Source organism: Mytilus galloprovincialis, chromosome 7 (assembly GCF_965363235.1).
Source record: "Mytilus galloprovincialis chromosome 7, xbMytGall1.hap1.1, whole genome shotgun sequence".
Taxonomy (NCBI): domain Eukaryota; kingdom Metazoa; phylum Mollusca; class Bivalvia; order Mytilida; family Mytilidae; genus Mytilus; species Mytilus galloprovincialis.
In genome coordinates this window covers 22837002-22864437 of record NC_134844.1, presented here as the reverse complement: position 1 = coordinate 22864437, position 27436 = coordinate 22837002, and the positions used below count along the sequence as shown (strand labels likewise).

The 27436-nt window shown below is 36.3% G+C and overlaps 1 protein-coding gene across 1 annotated transcript; it reads right to left on the bottom strand.

Annotated features, from left to right (window-relative positions):
• Positions 1–21365: 21365 nt before the first annotated feature.
• On the bottom strand, positions 21366–24868 carry LOC143084157 (uncharacterized). The gene has a single exon (XM_076260564.1). The coding sequence runs from the start codon at positions 24866–24868 to the stop codon at positions 21392–21394; it is 3477 nt and encodes a 1158-aa protein (XP_076116679.1). The 3' UTR covers positions 21366–21391.
• Between the last annotated feature and the right edge of the window lie 2568 nt (positions 24869–27436).

The following is a 27436-nucleotide window of genomic DNA, read 5'->3' as shown; positions in this document are numbered from 1 at the left end:
AATTCTCAAAATGGTTTTAACTTAATGAAATTTGATATAATTGGTAACTGACAAGATAAGATGAGATTTTTTACTTTGAAATTTTCAAAATGGCTGCCGTTGCCATGGAAACGGTATAAATGTGAAATACTTTAAAATGCTCTGAATATACTGAAAATTTACAAAAAGATGAATAGCCATGCATATTTGTGCATTTACTGTTAAACAAGTTTGAAATGGCTGCCGCTTAGTGGCAATAGGGGGAAGGGTGACATCCGCTATTGCTTGCAATGGCAATTCTAGTTATTCTTCTTCTTCCTCTTCTTCTTCCGCCACTTTAAAAATGAACTTGTCCGCAGCATTTCTCCAAAACTACTTGTCAAATTTACTTAGGGTTTCATAAAATGTTAGACTAATATGTCTAGGTGAGCCATCAATCGCTCATTTGTGCATTGGGGTCTATAAGGGGTATTTTGGGGGGCAGAAAGAAGGGAGGGGTTTACTAAAGAACCCTATGGGATTTTATTTTCTCAAATTTTCAAATGAATAAAACTTGAAAACTGTAAGTGATAGATACATGTAGTCTTCAGAAATGATTAAAGGACAATAAAACAAATCACATACAATATAGGGGAGTCCCTGGGGGTCATCCCTACCCCCTTCAATTCGAGAATATGCTTTTAACTTGTAAACGGTCCAGATCCCCACCCCTAAACCATATATATTCTTGTAGGGGACAATAAAACAAATCAAATGAAATTAAATGGAAGTTCCTGGGGGTCATCCCCACCCCGTTCAATTTGAGAATGTACTATTATCTTGTAAATGGTCCAGATCCCCTACCCTAAACCATATATTTTTTTGTAGGGGACAATAAAACAAATGAAATAAAATAAAAGGAAAGTCCCTAGGGGGTCACCCCACCCCCTCTTGTTTGAAAAATTATAAACGGTCAACATTCCCACCCCTTAACTATATATATTCTTGTAAGGGACAATAAAACTAATCAAATGAAATTAAATGGAAGTTCCTGGGGGTCACCCCACCCCGTTCAATTTGAGAATGTACTATTATCTTGTAAATGGTCCAGATCCCCACCCCTAAACCATATATATTCTTGTAGGGGACAATAAAAAAAATGAAATGAAATAAAAGGAAAGTCCCTAGGGTGTCATTCCACCCCCTCTTGTTTGAAAACTTGTAAACGGTCAACATCCCCACCCCTAAACTATATATATTCTTGTAAGGGACAATAAAACTAATCAAATGAAATTAAATGGAAGTTCCTGGGGGTCATCCCCACCCCGTTCAATTTGAGAATGTACTATTATCTTGTAAATGGTCCAGATCCCCACCCCTTAACCATATATGTTCTTGTAGGGGACAATAAAACAAATAAAATGAGATAAAAGGGAAGTCCTGAGGGGGTCATCCCACCCCCTCTTGTTTGAAAACTTGTAAACGGTCAACATCCCCACCCCTAAACCATATATATTCTTGTAGGGACAATAAAACAAATAAAATGAAATGTAGGTAAAGTCCCTGGGGGTCACCACCACCCCCTCCTGTTTGAATACTTGTAAATGGTGGAGATCCCCACCAGTAAGCCATATATATTCTTGTATGGGACAAAAAATCAAATCAAATGAACATGGGACCACATGAATTGCGAGTTATGGGAGCTTTGTTTGGGAGACTTCGTAACAGCATCCTGTTACAATTACTTCTTGTTGTTTATACTCTCATATCTGGTACTTGTTCCAAATTTGTTGAGGTAAAATGATCTTTGTATGACCTATTTATATATGTTTGTGCTCAACCGATCCTTTTACTTTATGTTCGATACTCATTTGTTCCTTATTTGATTTTTATACGTTCTACCTTTTAACTGCTTTATGTCCGTATGTTTGAAGATGGATCTTGGTTCGAAGGGATGAAATCATCGTGTTAGCGCTTGCATAAAAAAAAAAGATGTGGTATAATTGACAACAACAACAACCCACAATAGACCAAAATGACACAGAAACTATCAACTATAGGTCAATGTACGGCCTTCAACAATGAGCATAGCCCAAACCGTGTAGTCACCTATAAAAGGCCCAGATATGACAATTTCAAACAATTCAAACAACAAAACTAACGGCCGTATTTCATATACAAAAAAATAACGGAAAACAAATATGTAACACAAAAACAAACGATAACTACTTAATTTCAGGCTCTTGTCTAGGGACAGGCACATACTAACATAATGTGGTGGGGTTAAACATGTTAGCAGGGTGTACATCGTTTCGGAGCATGCTATTACCTTGTTTAATTCGTTCCATCACTCGCTTATAATTCGCTTATAATACGTGTATCATACGTTGCACCTTTTAAAACATGATTTCCAATTGTTTTGTTGTCTCTGGTGGTAGATTTGGGTTCTTACAGGTGATATAACTCTTTAAGCGCATATGTACCCGTTCCAGCGCTCGGATAATACCCTGTTACTTATTCGTTCCTTATTCGCTTTTAATGCGCGGGGTAAGTATACGTTGCACCTTGAAATAAATCGTTTTTTAATTGTGTTCATGTCTCTGGTGGTAACAATGTGTTCTTAGAGAAGAAATGACCCTATTAGAGCGCATGTACCCGTTCCAGCGCTCGGTTAATACCCTGTTACCTATTCGTTACCTATTCGTTACCTATTCACTTATAATACGTTTGTTGTACGTTGCACCTTTTAGAAAAGAATTTTCACTTGTGTTCATGTCTCTGGTGGTAACAATGTGTAGTTAGAGATGAAATGACCCTATTAGCATGCATGTACCCGTTCCAGCGCTCGGATAATACTCTGTTACTTATTCGTTCCTTATTCGCTTTTAATGCGCAGGGTAAGTATACGTTGCACCTTGAAATAAATCGTTTTTTAATTGTGTTCATGTCTCTGGTGGTAACAATGTGTTCTTAGAGAAGAAATGACCTATTAGAGCGCATGTACCCGTTCCAGCGCTCGGTTAATACCCTGTTACCTATTCGTTACCTATTCGTTACTTATTCACTTATAATACGTTTGTTGTACGTTGCACTTTTTAGAAAAGGATTTTCACTTGGGTTCATGTCTCTGGTGGTAACAATGTGTAATTAGAGATGAAATGACCCTATTAGCATGCATGTACCCGTTCCAGCGCTCGGTTAATACCCTGTTACCTATTCGTTACCTATTCACTTATAAAACGTTTGTTGTACGTTGCACCTTTTAGAAAAGGATTTTAAATTGTGTTCATGTCTCTGGTGGTAACAATGTGTTCTTAGAGATGAAATGACCCTATTAGCGCGCATGTACCCGTTCCAGCGCTCGGTTAATACCCTGTTACCTATTCGTTACCTATTCGTTACTTATTCGCTTTATATACGTTTGTTGTACGTTGCACTTTTTAGAAAAGGATTTTTACTTGTGTTCATGTCTCTAGTGGTAACAATGTGTAATTAGAGATGAAATGACCCTATTAGCGTGCATGTACCCGTTCCAGCGTTCGGTTAATACCCTGTTACCTATTCGTTACCTATCCACTTATAATACGTTTGATGTACGTTGCACTTTTTAGGAAAGGATTTTCAATTGTGTTCATGTCTCTGGTGGTAACAATGTGTTCTTAGAGATGAAATGACCCTATTAGCGCGCATGTACCCGTTCCAGCGCTCGGTTAATACCCTGTTACCTTTTCGTTACCTATTCGTTACCTATTAACTTATAATACATTTGTTGTACGTTGCACTTTTTAGAAAAGGATTTCCACTTGTGTTCATGTCTCTGGAGGTAACAATTTGTAATAAGAGATGAAATGACCCTATTAGCGTGCATGTACTCGTTCCAGCGCTCAGATAATACACTGTTACTTCTTCGTTCCTTATTCGCTTTTAGTGAGCGGGGTTAGTATACGTTGCACCTTGAAATAAATCGTTTTTTAATTGTGTTCATGTCTCTGGTGGTAACAATGTGTTCTTAGAGACGAAATTATCCTATTAGAGCGCATGTACCCGTTCCAGCGCTCGGTTAATACCCTGTTACCTATTCGTTACCTATTCGTTACTTATTCGCTTTAAATACGTTTGTTGTACGTTGCACCTTTTAGAAAAGGATTTTCACTTGTGTTCATGTCCCTGGTGGTAACAATGTGTAATTAGAGATGAAATGACCCTATTAGCATGCATGTACCCGTTCCAGCGCTCGGATAATACTCTGTTACTTATTCGTTCCTTATTCGCTTTTAATGCGCGGGGTAAGTATACGTTGCACCTTGAAATAAATCGGTTTTTAATTGTGTTCATGTCTTTGGTGGTAACAATGTGTTCTTAGAGAAGAAATGACCCTATTAGAGCGCATGTACCCGTTCCAGCGCTCGGTTAATACCCTGTTACCTATTCGTTACCTATTCGTTACTTATTCACTTATGCAAGAAAATGGGTAAAGCGCGAACCAGACGAACCAGAACTGGATACTTTGTCTGAATGGATCAAAGCTATTCGATCATGCATTCAGAGGCGCATACAAAAACTACGATGTAATATGAGTACTAAAGTTTCTAACCCTTTCAAGAATCCGGAGGTTGTGGATGCTTTATCCTCTTTGCATGACAAATATGTCGTTGTTCCAGCAGATAAAGCCTCCAATAATATTGTCTTCATATGTAAAAAACATTATTTGCAATGTCTCACTACAGAGCTTGGAATTGATAAAACTACTGGTAATCCTACATATTCTTTAACATCATTTACCAAGGACGAAATTTTACAAAATCATAAATCTGTCCTTCTTTCTTTTGGTATCAACATCAAAGAAAACGAAGAAAACTTGCCTTCATTATACTGGATACCCAAATTACACAAAACTCCATATAAAGAACGATACATAGCTGGGTCTTCAAAATGTTCAACCAAACATCTTTCTAAAGTACTGACTACTATTCTTTCGACAGTTAAAGATGGGCTTCAAAAATATTGTGAGGAGATATATTCTACCAGTGGTGTTAACCAGATGTGGATTCTCAAAAATTCGAAAGATCTACTGCTTAACCTTCAATCACAATCTTTGCAATTTTGCAGCAACATAAAAACTTTTGATTTTTCTACGCTATATACTACTATTCCCCATGCTCAGTTGAAAGATCGACTACACCATCTCATAAAACAGAGCTTTTTCTATAAAAATGGAAATCGTAGATACAAATTTCTTGTTTTGGGTTACAATAATTCATATTTTGTGAAAAATCACACTGAATCTCCCAGAAAATATACAGAAGATGATATTATCAAAATGCTGGACTTTTTGATCGACAATATATTTGTTGAGTTTGGAGGATTTATATTTCAACAGACAGTCGGTATTCCAATGGGTACTAATTGTGCACCCCTGCTGGCTGATTTGTTTTTGTACTCGTATGAAGCAGAATTCATTCAGAACCTTCTAAAAGACAAAAAGAAAAAGCACCTTGCGAAATTCTTTAATTTTACTTTCCGATATATTGATGATGTTCTATCATTGAATAACCCATATTTCAGCCAATACTTACATCTCATATATCCAAGTGAACTTGAAATTAAGGATACCACTGATACTAGAAGGACTGCTTCATACCTTGATCTTTTCCTCAATATTGACGTAGATGGACGACTTCACACGAAAATCTATGATAAACGGGACGATTTCAACTTCCCAATTATCAATTTCCCATTTCTCAGCAGTAACATACCCTCTGCCCCTTCGTATGGTGTTTACATATCACAATTGATACGTTATTCACGTGCTTGTTCACACTATACGGACTTCATATACAGGAGTGTGCTCCTTACGCAGAAACTGCTCCAACAAAGTTATGAGGAGGACAGATTAAAATTGACACTCCGTAAATTTTATGGACACCATCACGATTTGGTGGATCCATACGATGTTTCGTTGACCAAACTAGCTAAGGACATTTTTACCACATGGTAGATTGTGTTTTGTCATAATGTCGTCTAATCTTTTAATTACCAAACGTGACTTATTCCCGATTGTGACTGTTTTGCCGAGTGTGAACTCGCATTACTATAAGACGTGGTACGGTACTTATACATCCCAAATTCATGTATTTAGTTTAAATGTTTAATGTTATATTTGTAATTCTCATCGGATTTTGTCAAATGTGTTGACGTCTTTTCTATTATATTTCTGTGTTATGGTAAAGAAAATTGATCACCGCCTTCATTTATCAGATTTGATTTCGTTCAAAGTAATCAGTACGATATTTTACGTTTGAAGTTAGATTCATAACAAACCTGACATAGTTTTATAATATAGTTAATTGCTACCTCAGTTTTATATTAATAAGAATTAAAATGTGCTTTGTTATTAAATGCAATATCAGTATTTAGTTCAAATATATAATCTTAAATTAATCCTAATTCTAATGACGTCATTTTTTCGTCATTTTTCATTTTTTGATGCTCTGTTTTACTAATTCTAATGACGTCATTTTTTCGTCATTTTTCAGTTTCAAATAGGACGTCACTTGGCGTAGAGGTTTAAACGTATTCGGATGTGTCTACTTTTGTGTTTCAAATGTCTGGTTATGTAAATGTATTTCAGTTGTTTCCTATAATTAGTTAATACTTCAACTTTATCATGTACATCTTTTGAATATTCATTTTATTAAATTTACTGTTTGCAAAAGTATAAATTACTCTAAATTATAGGGATTTTCTGGTAACTTAACGGAAAACCCTTGCCGTTTTTGGCACAACCTTTTTGATCTTTTGGTCCTCGATGCTGTTCAACTTTGTACTCGTTTCGGCTTTCAAACTTTTGTATCTGTGTGTCACACATAGGTCTTGTGTGGACAAAATACACTTCTGGCGTATTAAAATTTTGAACTTGTTGCCTTTTGTTGGCTGTTGTTCGTGTGATTCTTTGTCAATTGTGTTCTCCAATTTATTTATATTGTAGTCCTGTGTTGTCATTTTGATGTTATATTTCACATGGCCATAAAAGTGCGAGGTTTGGCATGCCACAAAACCAGGTTCAACCCACCATTTTTTCCTTTAAAAAATGCCCTGTACCAAGTCAGGAATATGGTCATTGTTATATTATAGTTCGTTTCTGTGTGTATTACATTATAACGTTGTGTCGTTTGTTTTCTCTTATTTTTGAGTGTAAATTCACATTGCGATAAGACGTGTCACGGTACTTGTCTATCCCAAATTCATGTATTTGGTTTTGATGTTATATATATATGTTATATTTGTTATTCTCGTGGGATTTTGTCTATATGTGTTACATTTTAGTGTTATGTCGTTGTTCTCCTCTTATATTTAATGCGTTTCCCTCGGTTTTAGTTTGTTATCCCGATTTTGTTTTTTGTCCATGGATTTATGAGTTTTGAACAGCGGTATACTACTGTTGCCTTTATTTATAATACGTTTGTTGTACGTTGCACCTTTTAGAAAAGGATTTTCACTTGGGTTCATGTCTCTGGTGGTAACAATGTGTAATTAGAGATGAAATGACCCTATTAGCATGCATGTACCCGTTCCAGCGCTCGGTTAATACCCTGTTACCTATTCGTTACCTATTCACTTATAATACGTTTGTTGTACGTTGCACCTTTTAGAAAAGGATTTTCAATTGTGTTCATGTCTCTGGTGGTAACAATGTGTTCTTAGAGATGAAATGACCCTATTAGCGCGCATGTACCCGTTCCAGTGCTCGGTTAATACCCTGTTACCTATTCGTTACCTATTCACCTATAAAACATTTGTTGTACGTTACACCTTTTAGAAAAGGATTTTCAATTGTGTTCATGTCTCTGGTGGTAACAATGTGTTCTTAGAGATGAAATGACCCTATTAGCGCGCATGTACCCGTTCCAGCGCTCGGTTAATACCCTGTTACCTATTCGTTACCTATTCGTTACCTATTAACTTCTAATACATTTGTTGTACGTTGCACCTTTTAGAAAAGGATTTCCACTTGTGTTCATGTCTCTGGAGGTAACAATGTGTAATAAGAGATGAAATGACCCTATTAGCGTGCATGTACTCGTTCCAGCGCTCAGATAATACACTGTTACTTCTTCGTTCCTTATTCGCTTTTAATGAGCGGGGTAAGTATACGTTGCACCTTGAAATAAATCATGGACGTCAAGTTGGTTACCTATTCCCTATTCGTTACCTATTCCCTATTCCCTATTCGTTACCTATTCGTTACCTATTCCCTATTCCCTATTCGTTACCTATTCGTTATCTATTCCCTATTCCCTATTCGTTACCTATTCCCTATTCCCTATTCGTTACCTATTCCCTATTCCCTATTCGTTACCTATTCGTTACCTATTCCCTATTCCCTATTCGTTACCTATTCGTTACCTATTCCCTATTCCCTATTCGTTACCTATTCGTTACTTATTCCCTATTCCCTATCGTTACCTATTCGTTACTTATTCGATTTTTAATATCCTTCCCCCTTTTTAATTAATTATTATTCTTCTTCTTCCTCTTCTTCCTCTTCTTCCTCTTCTTCTTCCGCCACTTTAAAAATGAACTTGTCCGCAGCATTTCTCCAAAACTACTTGTCAAATTTACTTAGGGTTTCATAAAATGTTAGACTAATATGTCTAGGTGAGCCATCAATCGCTCATTTGTGCATTGGGGTCTATTAAGGGGTATTTTGGGGGGCAGAAAGAAGGGAGGGGTTTACTAAAGAACCCTATGGGATTTTATTTTCTCAAATTTTCAAATGAATATAACTTGAAAACTGTAAGTGATAGATACATGTAGTCTTCAGAAATGATTAAAGGACAATAAAACAAATCACTAAAATATAGGGGAGTCCGTGGGAGGGGGTTACCCCTACCCCCTTCAATTCGAGAATATGCTTTTAACTTGTAAACGGTCCAGATCCCCATCCATAAACCATATATATTCTTGTATGGAACAATAAAACTAATCAAATGAAATTAAATAAAAGTTCCTGGGGGTCACCCCTACACCGTTCGATTTGAGAATGTACTATTATCTTGTAAACGGTCCAGATCCCCACCCCTAAACCATATATGTTCTTGAATAGGCCGATAAAACAAATCAAATGAAATTAAATGGAAGTTCCTGGGGGTCATCCCCACCCCGTTCAATTTGAGAATGTACTATTATCTTGTAAATGGTCCAGATCCCCACCCCTAAACCATATATTTTCTTGTAGGGGACAATAAAACAAATGAAATACAATAAAAGGAAAGTCCCTAGGGGGTCACCCCATCCCCTCTTGTTTGAAAAATTATAAACGGTCAACATTCCCACCCCTAAACTATATATATTCTTTTAAGGGACAATAAAACTAATCAAATGAAATTAAATGGAAGTTCCTGGGGGTCACCCCACCCCGTTCAATTTGAGAATGTACTATTATCTTGTAAATGGTCCAGATCCCCACCCCTAAACCATATATATTCTTGTAGGGGACAATAAAACAAATGAAATGAAATAAAAGGAAAGTCCCTAGGGGGTCATCCCACACCCTCTTGTTTGAAAACTTGTAAACGGTCAACATCCCCACCCCTAAACTATATATATTCTTGTAAGGGACAATAAAACTAATCAAATGAAATTAAATGGAAGTTCCTGGGGGTCACCCCCACCCCGTTCAATTTGAGAATGTACTATTATCTTGTAAATGGTCCAGATCCCCACCCCTAAACCATATATGTTCTTGTAAGGGGACAATAAAACAAATGAAATGAAATAAAAGGAAAGTCCTGAGGGGGTCATCCCACCCCCTCTTGTTTGAAAACTTGTAAACGGTCAACATCCCCACCCCTAAACTATATATATTCTTGTAAGGGACAATAAAACTAATCAAATGAAATTAAATGGAAGTTCCTGGGGGTCACCCCCACCCCGTTCAATTTGAGAATGTACTATTATCTTGTAAATGGTCCAGATCCCCACCCCTAAACCATATATGTTCTTGTAAGGGAACAATAAAACAAATAAAATGAGATAAAAGGGAAGTCCTGAGGGGGTCATCCCACCCCCTCTTGTTTGAAAACTTGTAAACGGTCAACATCCCCACCCCTAAACCATATATATTCTTGTAGGGACAATAAAACAAATAAAATGAAATGTAGGTAAAGTCCCTGGGGGTCACCACCACCCCCTCCTGTTTGAATACTTGTAAATGGTGGAGATCCCCACCAGTAAGCCATATATATTCTTGTATGGGACAAAAAATCAAATCAAATGAACATGGATCCATATGAATTGCGAGTTATGGGAGCTTTGTTTGGGAGACTTCGTAACAGCATCCTGTTACAATTACTTCTTGTTGTTTATACTCTTATATCTGGTACTAGTTCTAAATTTGTTGAGGTAAAATGATCTTTTTATGACCTATTTATATATGTTTGTGCTCAACCGATCCTTTTACTTTATGTTCGATACTCATTTGTTCCTTATTTGATTTTTATACGTTCTACCTTTTAACTGCTTTATGTCCGTATGTTTGAAGATGGATCTTGGTTCGAAGGGATGAAATCACCGTGTTAGCGCTTGCATAAAAAAAAAAGATGTGGTATAATTGCCAATGAGACAACAACCCACAATAGACCAAAATGACACAGAAACTATCAACTATAGGTCAATGTACGGCCTTCAACAATGAGCATAGCCCAACCGTGTAGTCACCTATAAAAGGCCCAGATATGACAATTTCAAACAATTCAAACAACAAAACTAACGGCCGTATTTCATATACAAAAAAATAACGGAAAACAAATATGTAACACAAAACAAACGATAACTACTTAATTTCAGGCTCTTGTCTAGGGACAGACACATACTAATATAATGTGGTGGGGTTAAACATGTTAGCAGGGTGTACATCGTTTCGGAGCATGCTATTACCTTGTTTAATTCGTTCCATCACTCGCTTATAATTCGTTTATAATACGTGTATCATACGTTGCACCTTTTAAAACACGATTTTCAATTGTTATGTTGTCTCTGGTGGTAGATTTGGGTTCTTAGAGGTGATATAACTCTATAAGCGCATATGTACCCGTTCCAGCGCTCGGATAATACCCTGTTACTTATTCGTTTCTTATTCGCTTTTAATGCGCGGGGTAAGTATACGTTGCACCTTGAAATCAATCGTTTTTTAATTGTGTTCATGTCTCTGGTGGTAACAATGTGTTCTTAGAGAAGAAATGACCCTATTAGAGCGCATGTACCCGTTCCAGCGCTCGGTTAATACCCTGTTACCTATTCGTTACCTATTCGTTACCTATTCACTTATAATACGTTTGTTGTAAGTTGCACCTTTTAGAAAAGGATTTTCAATTGTGTTCATGTCTCTGGTGGTAACAATGTATTCTTAGAGATGAAATGACCCTATATTAGCGCGCATGTACCCGTTCCAGCGCTCGGTTAATACCCTGTTACCTATTCGTTACCTATTCGTTACCTATTCACTTATAATACATTTGCTGTACGTTGCACCTTTTAGAAAAGGATTTCCACTTGTGTTCATGTCTCTGGAGGTAACAATGTGTAATTAGAGATGAAATGACCCTATTAGCGTGCATGTACCCGTTCCAGCGCTCGGATAATACCCTGTTACTTCTTCGTTCCTTATTCGCTTTTAATGCGCGGGGTAAGTATACGTTGCACCTTGAAATAAATCGTTTTTTAATTGTGTTCATCTCTCTGGTGGTAACAATGTGTTCTTAGAGACGAAATTACAATATTAGAGCGCATGTACCGGTTCTAGTGCTCGGTTAATACCCTGTTACCTATTCGTTACCTGTTTGTTACTTATTCTCTTTAAATACGTTTGTTGTACGTTGCACCTTTTAGAAAAGGATTTCCACTTGTGTTCATGTCTCTGGTGGTAACAATGTGTAATAAGAGATGAAATGACCGTATTAGCGTGCATGTACCCGTTCCAGCGCTCGGTTATTACCCTGTTACCTATTCGTTACCTATTCACTTATAATACGTTTGTTGTACGTTGCACTCTTTAGAAAAGGATTTTCAATTGTGTCCATATCTCTGGTGTTAACAATGTGTTCTTAGAGATGAAATGACACTATTAGCGCGCATGTACCCGTTCCAGCGCTCGGTTAATACCCTGTTACCTATTCGTTACCTATTCGTTACCTATTCACTTATAATACGTTTGTTGTACGTTGCACCTTTTAGAAAAGGATTTTCAATTATGTTCATGTCTCTGGTGGTAACAATGTGTTCTTAGAGATGAAATGACCCTATTAGCGCGCATGTACCCGTTCCAGCGCTCGGTTAATACCCTGTTACCTATTCGTTACCTATTCGTTACCTATTCACTTATAATACATTTGCTGTACGTTGCACCTTTTAGAAAAGGATTTCCGCTTGTGTTCATATCTCTGGAGGTAACAATGTGTAATTAGAGATGAAATGACCCTATTAGCGTGCATGTACCCGTTCCAGCGCTCGGATAATACCCTGTTACTTCTTCGTTCCTTATTCGCTTTTAATGCGCGGGGTAAGTATACGTTGCACCTTGAAATAAATCGTTTTTTAATTGTGTTCATGTCTCTGGTGGTAACAATGTGTTCTTAGAGACGAAATTACCCTATTAGAGCGCATGTACCCGTTCTAGCGCTCGGTTAATACCCTGTTACCTATTCGTTACCTATTCGTTACTTATTCGCTTTAAATACGTTTGTTGTACGTTGCACCTTTTAGAAAAGGATTTCCACTTGTGTTCATGTCTCTGGTGGTAACAATGTGTAATAAGAGATGAAATGACCCTATCAGCGTGCATGTACCCGTTCCAGCGCTCGGTTATTACCCTGTTACCTATTCGTTACCTATTCACTTATAATACGTTTGTTGTACGTTGCACCTTTTAGAAAAGGATTTTCAATTGTGTCCATGTCTTTGGTGGTATTAATGTGTTCTTAGAGATGAAATGACACTATTAGCGTGCATGTACCCGTTCCAGCGCTCGGTTAATACCCTGTTACCTATTCGTTACCTATTCGTTACCTATTCACTTATAATACGTTTGTTGTACGTTGCACCTATTAGAAAAGGATTTTCAATTGTGTTCATATCTCTGGTGGTAACAATGTGTTCTTAGAGATGAAATGACCCTATTAGCGCATATGTACCCGTTCCAGCGCTCGGTTAATACCCTGTTACCTATTAGTTACCTATTCGTTACTTATTCGCTTTAAATACGTTTGTTGTACATTGCACTGTTTAGAAAAGGATTTTTACTTGTGTTCATGTCTCTGGTGGTAACAATGTGTAATTAGAGATGAAATGACCCTATTAGCGTGCATGTACCCGTTCCAGCGCTCGGATAATACCCTGTTACTTATTCGTTCCTTATTCGCTTTTAATGCGCGGGGTAAGTATACGTTGCACCTTGAAATAAATCGTTTTTTAATTGTGTTCATGTCTCTGGTGGTAACAATGTGTTCTTAGAGACGAAATGACCCTATTAGAGCGCATGTACCCGTTCCAGCGCTCGGTTAATACCCTGTTACCTATTCGTTACTTATTCGCTTTAAATACGTTTGTTGTACGTTGCACCTTTTAGAAAAGGATTTCCACTTGTGTTCATGTCTCTGGTGGTAACAATGTGTAATAAGAGATGAAATGACCCTATTAGCGTGCATGTACCCGTTCCAGCGCTCGGTTATTACCCTGTTACCTATTCGTTACCTATTCACTTATAATACGTTTGTTGTACGTTGCACCTTTTAGAAAAGGATTTTCAATTGTGTCCATGTCTCTGGTGGTATTAATGTGTTCTTAGAGATGAAATGACACTATTAGCGTGCATGTACCCGTTCCAGCGCTCGGATAATACCCTGTTACTTATTCGTTCCTTATTCGCTTTTAATGCGCGGGGTAAGTATACGTTGCACCTTGAAATAAATCGGTTTTTAATTGTGTTCATGTCTCTGGTGGTAACAATGTGTTCTTAGAGACGAAATGACCCTATTAGAGCGCATGTACCCGTTCCAGCGCTCGGTTAATACCCTGTTACCTATTCGTTACCTATTCGTTACTTATTCGCTTTAAATACGTTTGTTGTACGTTGCACCTTTTAGAAAAGGATTTTCACATGTGTTCATGTCTCTGGTGGTAACAATGTGTAATTAGAGATGAAATGACCCTATTAGCGTGCATGTACCCGTTCCAGCGCTCGGTTATTACCCTGTTACCTATTCGTTACCTATTCACTTATAATACGTTTGTTGTACGTTGCACCTTTTAGAAAAGGATTTTCAATTGTGTTCATGTCTCTGGTGGTAACAATGTGTTCTTAGAGGCAGCACTCGCACCAGAAAAGTGGAAAGGGGTAAATATAAGTTGCAAAACTTGTTTCCCAATCCACTATCAATAAATATATTTAAATTAAAAAATAAAACGTGTGTTATGCGTTGCTCTTTAAAAAAAGAAATATGTTTGTGTCTTTGGTGGTAATTGTCGGTTTTTAGAGGTGAAATAACCCTTATAGAACATATGTACCCGTTTCAGCGCTAGACTGATACCCTGTTACTTATTCGTTCCTTATTCGCTTTAAATACGCGTGCTATGCGTTGCACCTTGAAATAAGAAGTAACAAATAGGTAACAAGGTATTAGCCGAGCGCTGGAACGGGTACATACGCGTTAAAAGGGTTATTTCATCATTAAGAACACATTGTTACCACAAGAGACATGAACACAATTAAAAAACGATTTATTTCAAGGTGCAACGTATACTTACCCCGCGCATTAAAAGCGAATAGGTAACGAATAAGTAACAGGGTATTATCCGAGCGCTGGAACGAGTACATGCACGCTAATAGGGTCATTTCATCTCTAATTACACATTGTTATCACCAGAGACATGAACACAAGTAAAAATCCTTTTCTAAAAAGTGCAACGTACAACAAACGTATATAAAGCGAATAAGTAACGAATAGGTAACGAATAGGTAACAGAGTATTAACCGAGCGCTGGAACGGGTACATATGCGCTAATAGGGTAATTTCTTCTCTAAGAACACATTTTTACCACCAGAGACATGAACACAATTGAAAATCCTTTTCTAAAAGGTGCAACGTACATCAAACGTATTATAAGTGAATAGGTAACGAATAGGTAACGAATAGGTAACAGGGTATTAACCGAGCGCTGGAACGGATACATGCACACTAATAGGGTCATTTCATCTCTAATTACACACTGTTACCACCAGAGACATGAACACAAGTAAAAACCCTTTTCTAAAAAGTGCAACGTACAACAAACGTATATAAAGCGAATAGGTAACGAATAGGTAACAGGGTATTTAACCGAGCGCTGGAACGGGTATATATGCGGTAATAGGGTCATTTAATCTCCAATTACACATTGTTACCACCAGAGACATGAACCCAAGTGAAAATTCTTTTCTAAAAGGTGCAACGTACAACAAACGTATTATAAGTGAATAAGTAACGAATAGGTAACGAATAGGTAACAGGGTATTAACCGAGCGCTGGAACGGGTACATGCGCGCTAATAGTGTCATTTAATCTCTAAGAATACATTGTTACCACCAGAGACATGGAAACAATTGAAAATCCCTTTCTAGAAGGTGCAACGTACAACAAACGTATTATAAGTGAATAGGTAACGAATAGGTAACAGGGTATTAACCGAGCGCTGGAACGGGTACATGCACGCTAATAGGGTCATCTCTAATTACACATTGTTACCACCAGAGACATGAACACAAGTAAAAACCCTTTTCTAAAAAGTGCAACGTACAACAAACGTATTATAGCGAATAAGTAACGAATAGGTAACGAATAGGTAAAAGGGTATTTACCGAGCGCTGGAACGGGTACATATGCGCTAATAGGATCATTTCATCTCTAATTACACATTGTTGCCACCAGAGACATGAACACAATTGAAAATCCTTTTCTAAAAGGTGCAACGTACAACAAACGTATTATAAGTGAATAGGTAACGAATAGGTAACGAATAGGTAACAGGGTATTAACCGAGCGCTGGAACGGGTACATGCGCTCTAATAGTGTCATTTCATCTCTAATTTCACATTGTTACCACCAGAGACATGAACACAAGTGAAAATCCTTTTCTAAAAGGTGCAAAGTACAACAAACGTATTTGAAGCGAATAAGTAACGAATAGGTAACGAATAGGTAACAGGGTATTAACCGAGCGCTGGAACGGGTACATGCGCTCTAATAGGTTCATTTCGTCTCTAAGAACACATTGTTACCACCAGAGACATGAACACAATTAAAAAACGATGTATGTCAAGGTGCAACGTATACTTACCCCGCGCATTAAAAGCGAATAAGGAACGAAGAAGTAGCAGAGTATTATCCCAGCGCTGGAACGGGTACATGCACGCTAATAGGGTCATTTCATCTCTAATTACACATTGTTACCTCCAGAGACATGAACACAAGTGGAAATCCTTTTCTAAAAGGTGTAACGTACAACAAATGTTTTATAAGTGAATAGGTAACGAATAGGTAACAGGGTATTAACCGAGCGCTGGAACGGGTACATGCGCGCTAATAGGGTCATTTCATCTCTAAGAACACATTGTTACCACCAGAGATATGAACACAATTGAAAATCCTTTTCTAAAAGGTGCAACGTACAACAAACGTATTATAAGTGAATAGGTAACGAATAGGTAACAGGGTATTAACCGAGCGCTGGAACGGGTACATGCATGCTAATAGGGTCATTTCATCTCTAATTACACATTGTTACCACCAGATACATGAACACAAGTGAAAATCCTTTTCTAAAAGGTGCAACGTACAACAAACGTATTATAAGTGAATAAGTAACGAATAGGTAACGAATAGGTAACAGGGTATTAACCGAGCGCTGGAACGGGTACATGCGCTCTAATAGGGTCATTTCTTCTCTAAGAACACATTGTTACCACCAAAGACATGAACACAATTAAAAACCGATTTATTTCAAGGTGCAAGGTATACTTACCCCGCGCATTAAAAGCGAATAAGGAACGAATAAGTAACAGAGTATTATCCGAGCGCTGGAACGGGTACATGCATGCTAATAGGGTCATTTCATCTCTAATTACACATTGTTACCACCAGGGACATGAACACAAGTGAAAATCCTTTTCTAAAAGGTGCAACGTACAACAAACGTATTATAAGTGAATAAGTAACGAATAGGTAACGAATAGGTAACAGGGTATTAACCGAGCGCTGGAACGGGTACATGCGCTCTAATAGGGTCATTTCTTCTCTAAGAACACATTGTTACCACCAAAGACATGAACACAATTAAAAACCGATTTATTTCAAGGTGCAACGTATACTTACCCCGCGCATTAAAAGCGAATAAGACACGAATAAGTAACAGAGTATTATCCGAGCGCTGGAACGGGTACATGCATGCTAATAGGGTCATTTTATCTCTAATTACACATTGTTACCACCAGAGACATGAACCCAAGTGAAAATCCTTTTCTAAAAGGTGCAACGTACAACAAACGTATTATAAGTGAATAAGTAACGAATAGGTAACGAATAGGTAACAGGGTATTAACCGAGCGCTGGAACGGGTACATGCGCTCTAATAGGGTCATTTCATCTCGAAGAACACATTGTTACCACCAAAGACATGAACACAATTAAAAACCGATTTATTTCAAGGTGCAACGTATACTTACCCCGCGCATTAAAAGCGAATAAGGAACGAATAAGTAACAGAGTATTATCCGAGCGCTGGAACGGGTACATGCATGCTAATAGGGTCATTTCATCTCTAATTACACATTGTTACCACCAGAGACATGAACCCAAGTGAAAATCCTTTTCTAAAAGGTGTAACGTACAACAAATGTTTTATAAGTGAATAGGTAACGAATAGGTAACGAATAGGTAACAGGGTATTAACCGAGCGCTGGAACGGGTACATGCATGCTAATAGGGTCATTTCATCTCTAATTACACATTGTTACCACCAGAGACATGAACCCAAGTGAAAATCCTTTTCTAAAAGGTTCAACGTACAACAAACGTATTATAAGTGAATAAGTAACGAATAGGTAACGAATAGGTAACAGGGTATTAACCGAGCGCTGGAACGGGTACATGCGCTCTAATAGGGTCATTTCTTCTCTAAGAACACATTGTTACCACCAAAGACATGAACACAATTAAAAACCGATTTATTTCAAGGTGCAACGTATACTTACCCCGCGCATTAAAAGCGAATAAGGAACGAATAAGTAACAGAGTATTATCCGAGCGCTGGAACGGGTACATGCATGCTAATAGGGTCATTTCATCTCTAATTACACATTGTTACCACCAGGGACATGAACACAAGTGAAAATCCTTTTCTAAAAGGTGCAACGTACAACAAACGTATTTAAAGCGAATAAGTAAGGAATAGGTAACGAATAGGTAACAGGGTATTAACCGAGCGCTGGAACGGGTACATGCGCTCTAATAGGATAATTTCGTCTCTAAGAACACATTGTTACCACCAGAGACCTGAACACAATTAAAAAACGATTTATTTCAAGGTGCACCGTATACCCCGCGCATGAAAAGCGAATAGGTAATGAATAGGTAACAGGTTATTTACCGAGCGCTGGAACGGGTACATGCGCTCTAATGGGGTCATTTCATCTCTAAGAACACATTGTTACCGTCTGAGACCTGGACATAATTGAAAATCCTTTTCTAACCGGTGCAACGTATAAAAAAATGTATTATAAGCGAATAGGTAACGAATAGGTAACGAATAGGTAACAGGGTATTAACCGAGCGCTGGAACGGGTACATGCGCGCTAATAGGGTAATTTCATCTCTAAGAACACATTCTTACCACCAGAGACCTGAACACAATTAAAAAACGATTTATTTCAAGGTGCACCGTATACCCCGCGCATTAAAAGCGAATAAGTAACGAATAGGTAACAGGTTATTTACCGAGCGCTGGAACGGGTACATGCGCTCTAATGGGGTCATTTCATCTCTAAGAACACATTGTTACCATCAGAGATATGAATTTAATTGAAAATCCTTTTCTAAAAGGTGCAACGTACAACAAACGTACTATAAGTGAATAGGTAACGAATAGGTAACGAATAGGTAACAGGGTATTAACCGATCGCTGGAACGAGTACATATGCGCTTATAGGGGTATTTCATCTATAAGAACACATTATTACCACCAGAGATATGAACACAATTGGAAATCATTTTCTAAAAGGTGCAACGTACAACAAACTTTTTAAAAGCGAAATAGTAACGAATATTTAACAGGGTATTATCCGACCGCTGGAACGGATACAAATGCACTTATAGAGTTATATCACCTCTAAGAGCCCAAATCTTCCACCAGAGACAACAAAACAATTGAAAATCATGTTTTAAAAGGTGCAAAGTAAGATACACGTATTATAAGCGAATTATAAGCGAGTGATGGAACGAATTAAACAAGGTAATAGCATGCTCCGAAACGATGTACACCCTGCTTACATGTTTAACTCTACCACATTATGTAAGTATGTGCCTGTCCCTAGACAAGAGCCTGAAATTAAGTAGTTATCGTTTGTTTTTGTGTTACATATTTCCGTTTATTTTTTTGTATATGAAATACGGCCGTCAGTTTTGTTGTTTGAATTGTATGAGGTTGTCATGTCTGGGCCTTTTATAGGTGACTACACGGTTTGGGCTATGCTTATTGTTGAAGGCCGTACAGTGAACTATAGTTGATAATTTCTGTGTCATTTTGGTCTAATGTGGAGTGTTGTCTCATTGGCAATCATACCACATCTTCGTTTTTATGCAAGCGGTAACACGGTGATTTCATCCCGTCGAACCAAGATCCATCTTCAAACATACGGACATAAAGCAGTTAAAAGGTAGAACGTATAAAAAACAAGTAAGGAACAAATGCGTATCGAACATGAAGTAAAAGGATCGGTTGAGCACAAACACATATAAATAAGTCATAAAAAGATCATTTTACCTCAACCAATTCAGAACTATTACCATATGTAAGACTATTAACAACTAGATTTGTAATTGCTAGCAATAACGGAAGGCACCCCTTCCCCTATTACCAGGTGAGCGACAGCCATTTTGACAATTCCAAAGTCAAAGAGAGCATCTACAGATGTCTAGTAACATTTTTGCAAAGTTTCATTAAGTTTGAACATTTTGAATTTTTGATATTTTTGCTGTTTCCATGGTTACGGCGGCCATTTTGAAAATTCTAACTTCAAAATCCAACTCTGCCTATGCCAGTTACCATTCCTGTAAAGTTTCATCCAGTTTGCGGAAAATTCTTATTTTTGAAATTTTTGACCTTTTTGCATTGTTTCCATGGTAACAAGACCTATTTTGGAAATTCCAACTCCAATGTTGCTCATCATTACTGTGAAGTTTCATGAAGTTTTGAGCATTTTTAGAATTTTGAAAATTTTGGTGTAGTTTCCATGGCAACATAGTAGTTCCAATGATCGCCAAAATCATCCAACACCTGTATATAGTGGGCACCTACATTGTTTTAAAATATGACGATTCTGAGTTGAAGCATATCCAAACAGTTCACCAAAAACCAAAAGCTCATTTTTTTCACAATTGTGCCGTTTCCATGGTAACGGCAGCCATATTAAACTATTCCATGCCATAATTAAAAAGGGGGAAGGATATTAAAAATCAAATAAGTAACGAATAGGTAACGAATAGGGAATAGGGAATAGGTAACGAATAGGTAACGAATAGGTAACGAATAGGCAACGAATAGGGAATAGGGAATAGGTAACGAATAGGGAATAGGGAATAGGTAACGAATAGGTAACGAATAGGGAATAGGGAATAGGTAACGAATAGGCAACGAATAGGGAATAGGGAATAGGTAACGAATAGGGAATAGGGAATAGGTAACCAACTTGACGCCCATATTTATCACCCGGAAACCTGAACTTTACAAACAATCAAGTCCATTAATCTGGAATGGTAAAAGAAAAAAAAACGATGAAAATAAAATTTAAATCTAGGTTCAAAAATATTTCCATCATAATTTCCATTCATTTCAAAAAAAAGATTCACCATTTGTCACTTAGAAACAAAAAGTGTGACCGTTGGACTAAAAGATAGATATACAGACTGCAATACGGACACCCATAAGCTAAAGAACGAAACTATCTCTTTCAAAACTAATAGATCCAGGTAGGACGGGCTATGTGACTGGTAGCATAATAACATATATTGTATTTACTTATGTTTTGTAATAATGTATTTATGCACTGTAATTTGAACTCCAAAAATATCAATAAAAGATCAAAACAAAGTATTTGAAATGTCACTCTGAATATGTGCTTTTCGCTTTAATTTGCCTTTTTAATAAGCCTTTCCTCTTCACCATCCTTGGTCCTTGTGCAACTGAGTGTGCACTGTTTCAAACAACAGCATGTCTGTGAGTCTTCGCTAGTTTTCGTATCGGATTTACAAAAGTTTATAAAATCATATAAACACTCACAGCATTTTTCGTTTTCCTCTTCTTGCTCTTCACTGTTATAATCGTTAGTATGATATATAATATCCTTTTTATGATGATCAATTATTTCCTGTGTATCTTTTTCAAAAAACTTGAAAAATACTGAAGGAGTAACCACAACAAAAACATATTCTAGTATATTCGTGAGCCGAGAGGTTGAATCAAATATATTGCTTTGAAACAGCACAGCAAGTGCCAGTGAGAAAAACATAATTGTTATCACTATCTTAAATACCACAAAGAAAAAGTGTTCTCTGATAGCATAACATTGATCTATGACGTAATTAAACCATTTTTCTGATATGAAAATAGGTCCCTTTTTACTTTCCTTTGTAGAGCCTTCTTGGGTTTCAATGTTATTTTTTTCATATTCATCAAACATAATCTTTAAAATTGCAGAATATCTGTCGATAAACCTAGTTATAAACACGCCAAGATAAGCAAAACACGATGTTACAACAATTACGATCCGCAAAAGATGTTCATAGTTAGTAATGGCTATGAAAACTATATAAACTATAGATCGTATGATAAGTACAATTACGCTAAACTGTTGGTACAAGAAGAACATACTTACAATATCAACAGGTAAACAAATTAATTGGCAGCACACATTTTTTATTGTTTCTTTGGGACTGTTTTGTTCCATTGTTGATTCCTCAGATTCTGACTTTTTACATTTTCGTATCAATATCGATAAAATCATTTTAACTCTATTTAGTAAGGGATACAAAATAAACCAGAAAACGGGAAAAGCGCACGTAAAAACGATTAAAATGAAATTTATTGGAAGTATAAAGATAACACCTATTAGGCAGACAATTGTTGAACAAATGCAAGATAAAATGTCTGTACCACTTTTTTGTTCCTTGTCTTCATTCGGCTTTCGATTTCTACTTTCGCTCTTTTCTATTGTAATGACTTCATTTGGCTTTGCATTGCTACTTTCGCTCTTTTCTATTGTATTGACTTTATTTGGCTTTGCATTGCTATTTTCGCTATTTTCTATTGTATTGACTTCAATCGGCTTTGAAATGCTACTTTCGTTATTTTCTAATGTCGTGACTTCATTAGGCTTTGGATTACTAGTTTCGCTTTTTTCTATTGTTATGTCTTCAATCGGCTTTGCATTACTACTTTCGCTCTTTTCTATTGTATTGTCTTCATTCGGCTTTGCATTGCTACTTTCGCTCTTTTCTATTGTATTGTCTTCATTCGGCTTTGCATTGCTACTTTCGCTCTTTTCTATTGTATTGACTTCAATCGGCTTTGCATTGCTACTTTCGCTCTTTTCTATTGTATTGTCTTCATTCGGCTTTGCATTGCTACTTTCGCTCTTTTCTATTGTATTGACTTCAATCGGCTTTGAAATGCTACTTTCGCTATTTTCTAATTTCGTGACTTCATTAGGCTTTGAATTACTAGTTTCGCTTTTTTCTATTGTATTGACTTCAATCGACTTTTGATTGCTACTTTCGCTATATCCAATTGAAATGACTTCAATCGGCTTGAGAATACTGCTTTCGCTTTTTCCTGTTATAGTGACTTCATTCGGCTTTGGATTGCTACTTTTTCTATTTCCTATTGAAATATTTTCATTCGGCTTTTGATTGCAAGTTTTGATATTTTCTATTGGTTTGAATTCATTTGGCAGATTGCAACCTACGCTACTTTCACTATTTTTGAATGGAATGACTTCATTCGGCTTTGAATTGATACTTTCGCTATTTTCATTTGGCTTTAGATTGCTACTTTTGCTATTTTCTGTTGTAACGACTTCATTTGGTTTTGCATTGCTACTTTCGTTATTTTTTGTTGAAATGACTTCATCTGGTTCTGGTTTTCTACCGTCGCTACATTCCAATGCTTTGTTTTGTTTTGGTTCCAAGCTAAAAGTGACTTTTGTCGATAGATTGAAGATATGTTTCCAAAACTCAAAAGAAAACAGTAGCGTAAAACGCTTTATGAATTTAGAATAAAACTCGTTCTCGTCGGTATTAGGTAGATGTTGATTGTTTTTAGATATACGATTTCTTCCTTTCTTCAGTTTTGCAGTCATACAATCTACGTTCTCACTTAATGACCAACTATAAGAACGTAACTTGCCATTTTTAGCTGTAGTGTTCTCGTCTGTCACAATTGGAAATTTAAGAAATATTACGAAGTCTGGTGATTTTACGAATTCGTAATAATTCCATAAGTTCGCAAGAGAGGTCAATGGTAGCAACAGTAAACAAGTTAACAATAATTGATAATCGTACTTTAAACGGTTTTTTTTCCAATGAAACACGGGCAGTCCAAACTTATAAATACTGTTGAAATCCTCAAGTTCTTCTGTATCATAGTAATGATCTAACATCATTGGTAAAATATTAAAAAACAAGTAGATAAAATAGTACAAAATACAAAGTTTGATTGCTGGGATTAATCTTTTATCTTTTGCAAACTTTTCGTTCGAAAAGAAAAACTTCAAAACCACTCTTTTATAGCCAAAAGGTTTATCTCCTTTTAAATAGTCGAACAATTTCATTCCCTCTTTTGAAAGTTCTACTTCTTTCAAATGATTTTTAGTATGTGGATTTGCAATTATTTTATTTGCTAAAGGGTGATATAAGGCAATAAAAAAACAGAATAAAGGAATAAGTACAGATGCAGCTGCATGCGACTTCTCCTGATAACTTTTGTCAATAGTTGGAGCTATACAGAGTAAGTCATATCCTATCCATACAGTAGTTAATGCATAGAATGTTGACTTCCATTCTTGATGGTCAAAATAGCGATTACAAAGTAGAGAGCCACTTCTGTTGCTAAATAAATCAGACCATAAGAGATCTCGTACTTGCTCAATGCCAGTATCGCTGATGCAACAATTATCCGATTCTATTGCCTCGATTTTTAGTCTAATTCTAGAGTCCCCGACGTATGTGACATGAAATGACGCATAATCAAGGTCAATCGGAAGATTAATATACCATGAATTAGAGCTCATTAACCACTGCCATTCACGCATCTGATTTTGTTTTTTCTGGTCATTAGCCGGGGAGAGAGTAAGATTTGAGTGCGGGTCAATGTTGACATAAACAAGCATTGACTTCGGCATATTAAGAAATTTCGCAAATAGTTTATGTGCATCGGATAGTGAACTTTCTGTTATCACAAAAGAACAGTTTTTATGACAATCGGACGTTGAAGTTATATTTGAATTTGTATTTGTGTCACCTTGATGCGATGCATGCTTGAATGGAGCCCCATGTAAGCAACTGGTCATTAACAGAAACATAAATGTGACTAATGACACCATCTCCATCTGAAAATAAGAGATAATTTAATAAATACGACTTATACAAATAAGATTATATAGTATAGGGAAACTAGGAAAAGAAAAAAACAACATTACCCACTCTCTTCCCACCCCTGCATAAAAAAGTCCCCAAATCCCCAACGCGAAATAAGAATGAGGAAGAAATGGAACAAATATATTAAAAACCAACTTACATATAAATTTGGAAAAACATTAAAAAACTTAGGTGCCATAATTCCCCCGTGGCGACAAAGAAATCTTAGACGAATTGGTTATCTTGCTTATCATTTGATTATGTCTTATACGTCCTTGGTTTTCAAATGTTTGTTCCTACGTGCTCCTTATGAAAGTAAATCCAGAGAATATCATTTTCATTTTGATATAAATTGTTCATTAATGTTGCTGAAGCTTTTGGTTCATAGACATTGTATGAAATTTATTTTGCTCTTTTATACTTAGCCACTTCCCGTATATCAAAAGTTTCCAAATGCTGGCCTTTCAATTCAAATTTTCCTATATCATATTTATTTCCATGTCAAATTTATATAATATTTTGGTTGAAAATTTTTTTAATTTTTTGTGCAATTATTCCCTTATTCCTATGTATGATTATTATAATGTTTTGGTTTTGTTTTCATGGTCATCAACATTTTACTGGAAGACGATATGTAAATGCCGATATTTACTACACTCTGCTTTTTTCAAATTATATTATAAACATAACATATAAATTCTAAAAGATAAATTATTGCAAAATCTTCAAAACTTAATGAATATTCAAAATCAAAATGTTTGCAATATAACGAAAAGGTTTGCGTCATTTCGCAAAGGTTACCGTTATAACGCAAACATACTAGGAAGACTTATAAAAATAATTGTGTTGTGCTAATCTACAGAAAGGCCTTGACATGTTTTAAGTTTAATTTAACTAATTCTTTTAATTCTTGTACCATACATACATTGTATTGATAACTACCATACTGTCACTGAAGATATCTTTAACCTATTGGACGCACAACACACCTCTTTTTATGCCCAACCTACGATAGTAGAGGGCCATAATGTTTTCTGGTCAGTGCGTCCGTTCGTTCGTCCGCCTGTCCTTCCGTCCGTTCGTCCCGCTTCAGTTTAAAGTTTTTGGTCAAGGTAGTTGTTGATGAACTTGGAAGTCCGATCAACTTGAAACTAAGTACACATTTGCCCTATGATATGATCTTTTAATTTTAATGCCAAATTAGTTTTTTTATCCCAATTTCACAGTTCACGGAACATGGAAAATGACAGTGCAAATTTCAGGTTAAAGTTTTTGGTTAAGGTAGTTTTTGATGAAGTTGAAGTCCAATCAACTTGAAACTTAATATACATGTACCCTGTGATATGATCCTTCTAATTTAAATGCCAATTTTTACCCCAATTTCACGGTCCACTAAACATAGAAAATGATAGTGCGAGTGGGGCATCCGTGTACTATGGACACATTCTTGTTTTATGTATATGTTTGGTTTTTTCGTTTTGGTAGGTGAACACTATGTAATGTTAATACACTTGGTAGATGGTGACGACTCTGATAAGAAGGTATAGTTAAACGTGTATAAATTATATTTAAATTTGATAAGACATTATCAAATAAACAAATTTACCTATATAAATACAGGTTGAACTCCACCTGACAATTTTGTCTGCATATATCAATCTAAATAACAATACACCAGCAAACATTAAAGTCATATGAAACCTCAAATAAAAAAATAAAAAATGATGCATATGTTTTTTTACAACAAAATTTATAGTTTTCATTATTAAACTTATGTACATATATTTTTTTCTGAAGAAAATTCTTTAATTTGTCCACATTTAGAAGAAGTTAACTTTTTTTTATTATAATTGCTTGCTTCCAGGAAGCAATTCGCAGACATATTTTCTGTATGCAAAGTGACATTAGCGTGAACTCTCTCAACTTGGTAGCATAAGGATAACATTTGTAAAGTTTATCAGACAGGCAGTACTTTGTCAAACTTTAACGAAGTTTTATGAAACTGAGAATGAATTTATTTATGTCCAATGGGACAGTATCATAATAAAAAAAATAAACATTTTTGCATGTTTTCGTACTTTATTGATAAAAGTTGTTATGCACATAACAATTAGACATAACATGGGGTTACATGGGAAAGAAATGAGGAGACGTGGTATGGTTGCCATTAAACAACTATCCATCAAATTTAAAATGAAGTGGATGTAAATAAGGCAACAGTAGTATACCGTTGTTTGAAATTCATAAATCGAAAAAGCGAGACATAGCGATTCTACATTTCGTCCATGTCATCGTCGGCGTCCACAAAAATTCGCTCTGTGGTTAAAGTTTTTAAATTTTAATAACTTTCTTAAACTATCCTTGATTTCTACCAAACTTGTTTATGATCAAAAGATAGTATCCAGAAATGAATTTTGTAAAAAACACCTTTTTATCCATATTTAACTTATAAATGAACTTAGTTTGTCAGCCAGTTTTTCCGTATGTTACTTAAGTACAGCTCTTTGTAAGAACCAGGCCGAGTGCCATATACATGTGAT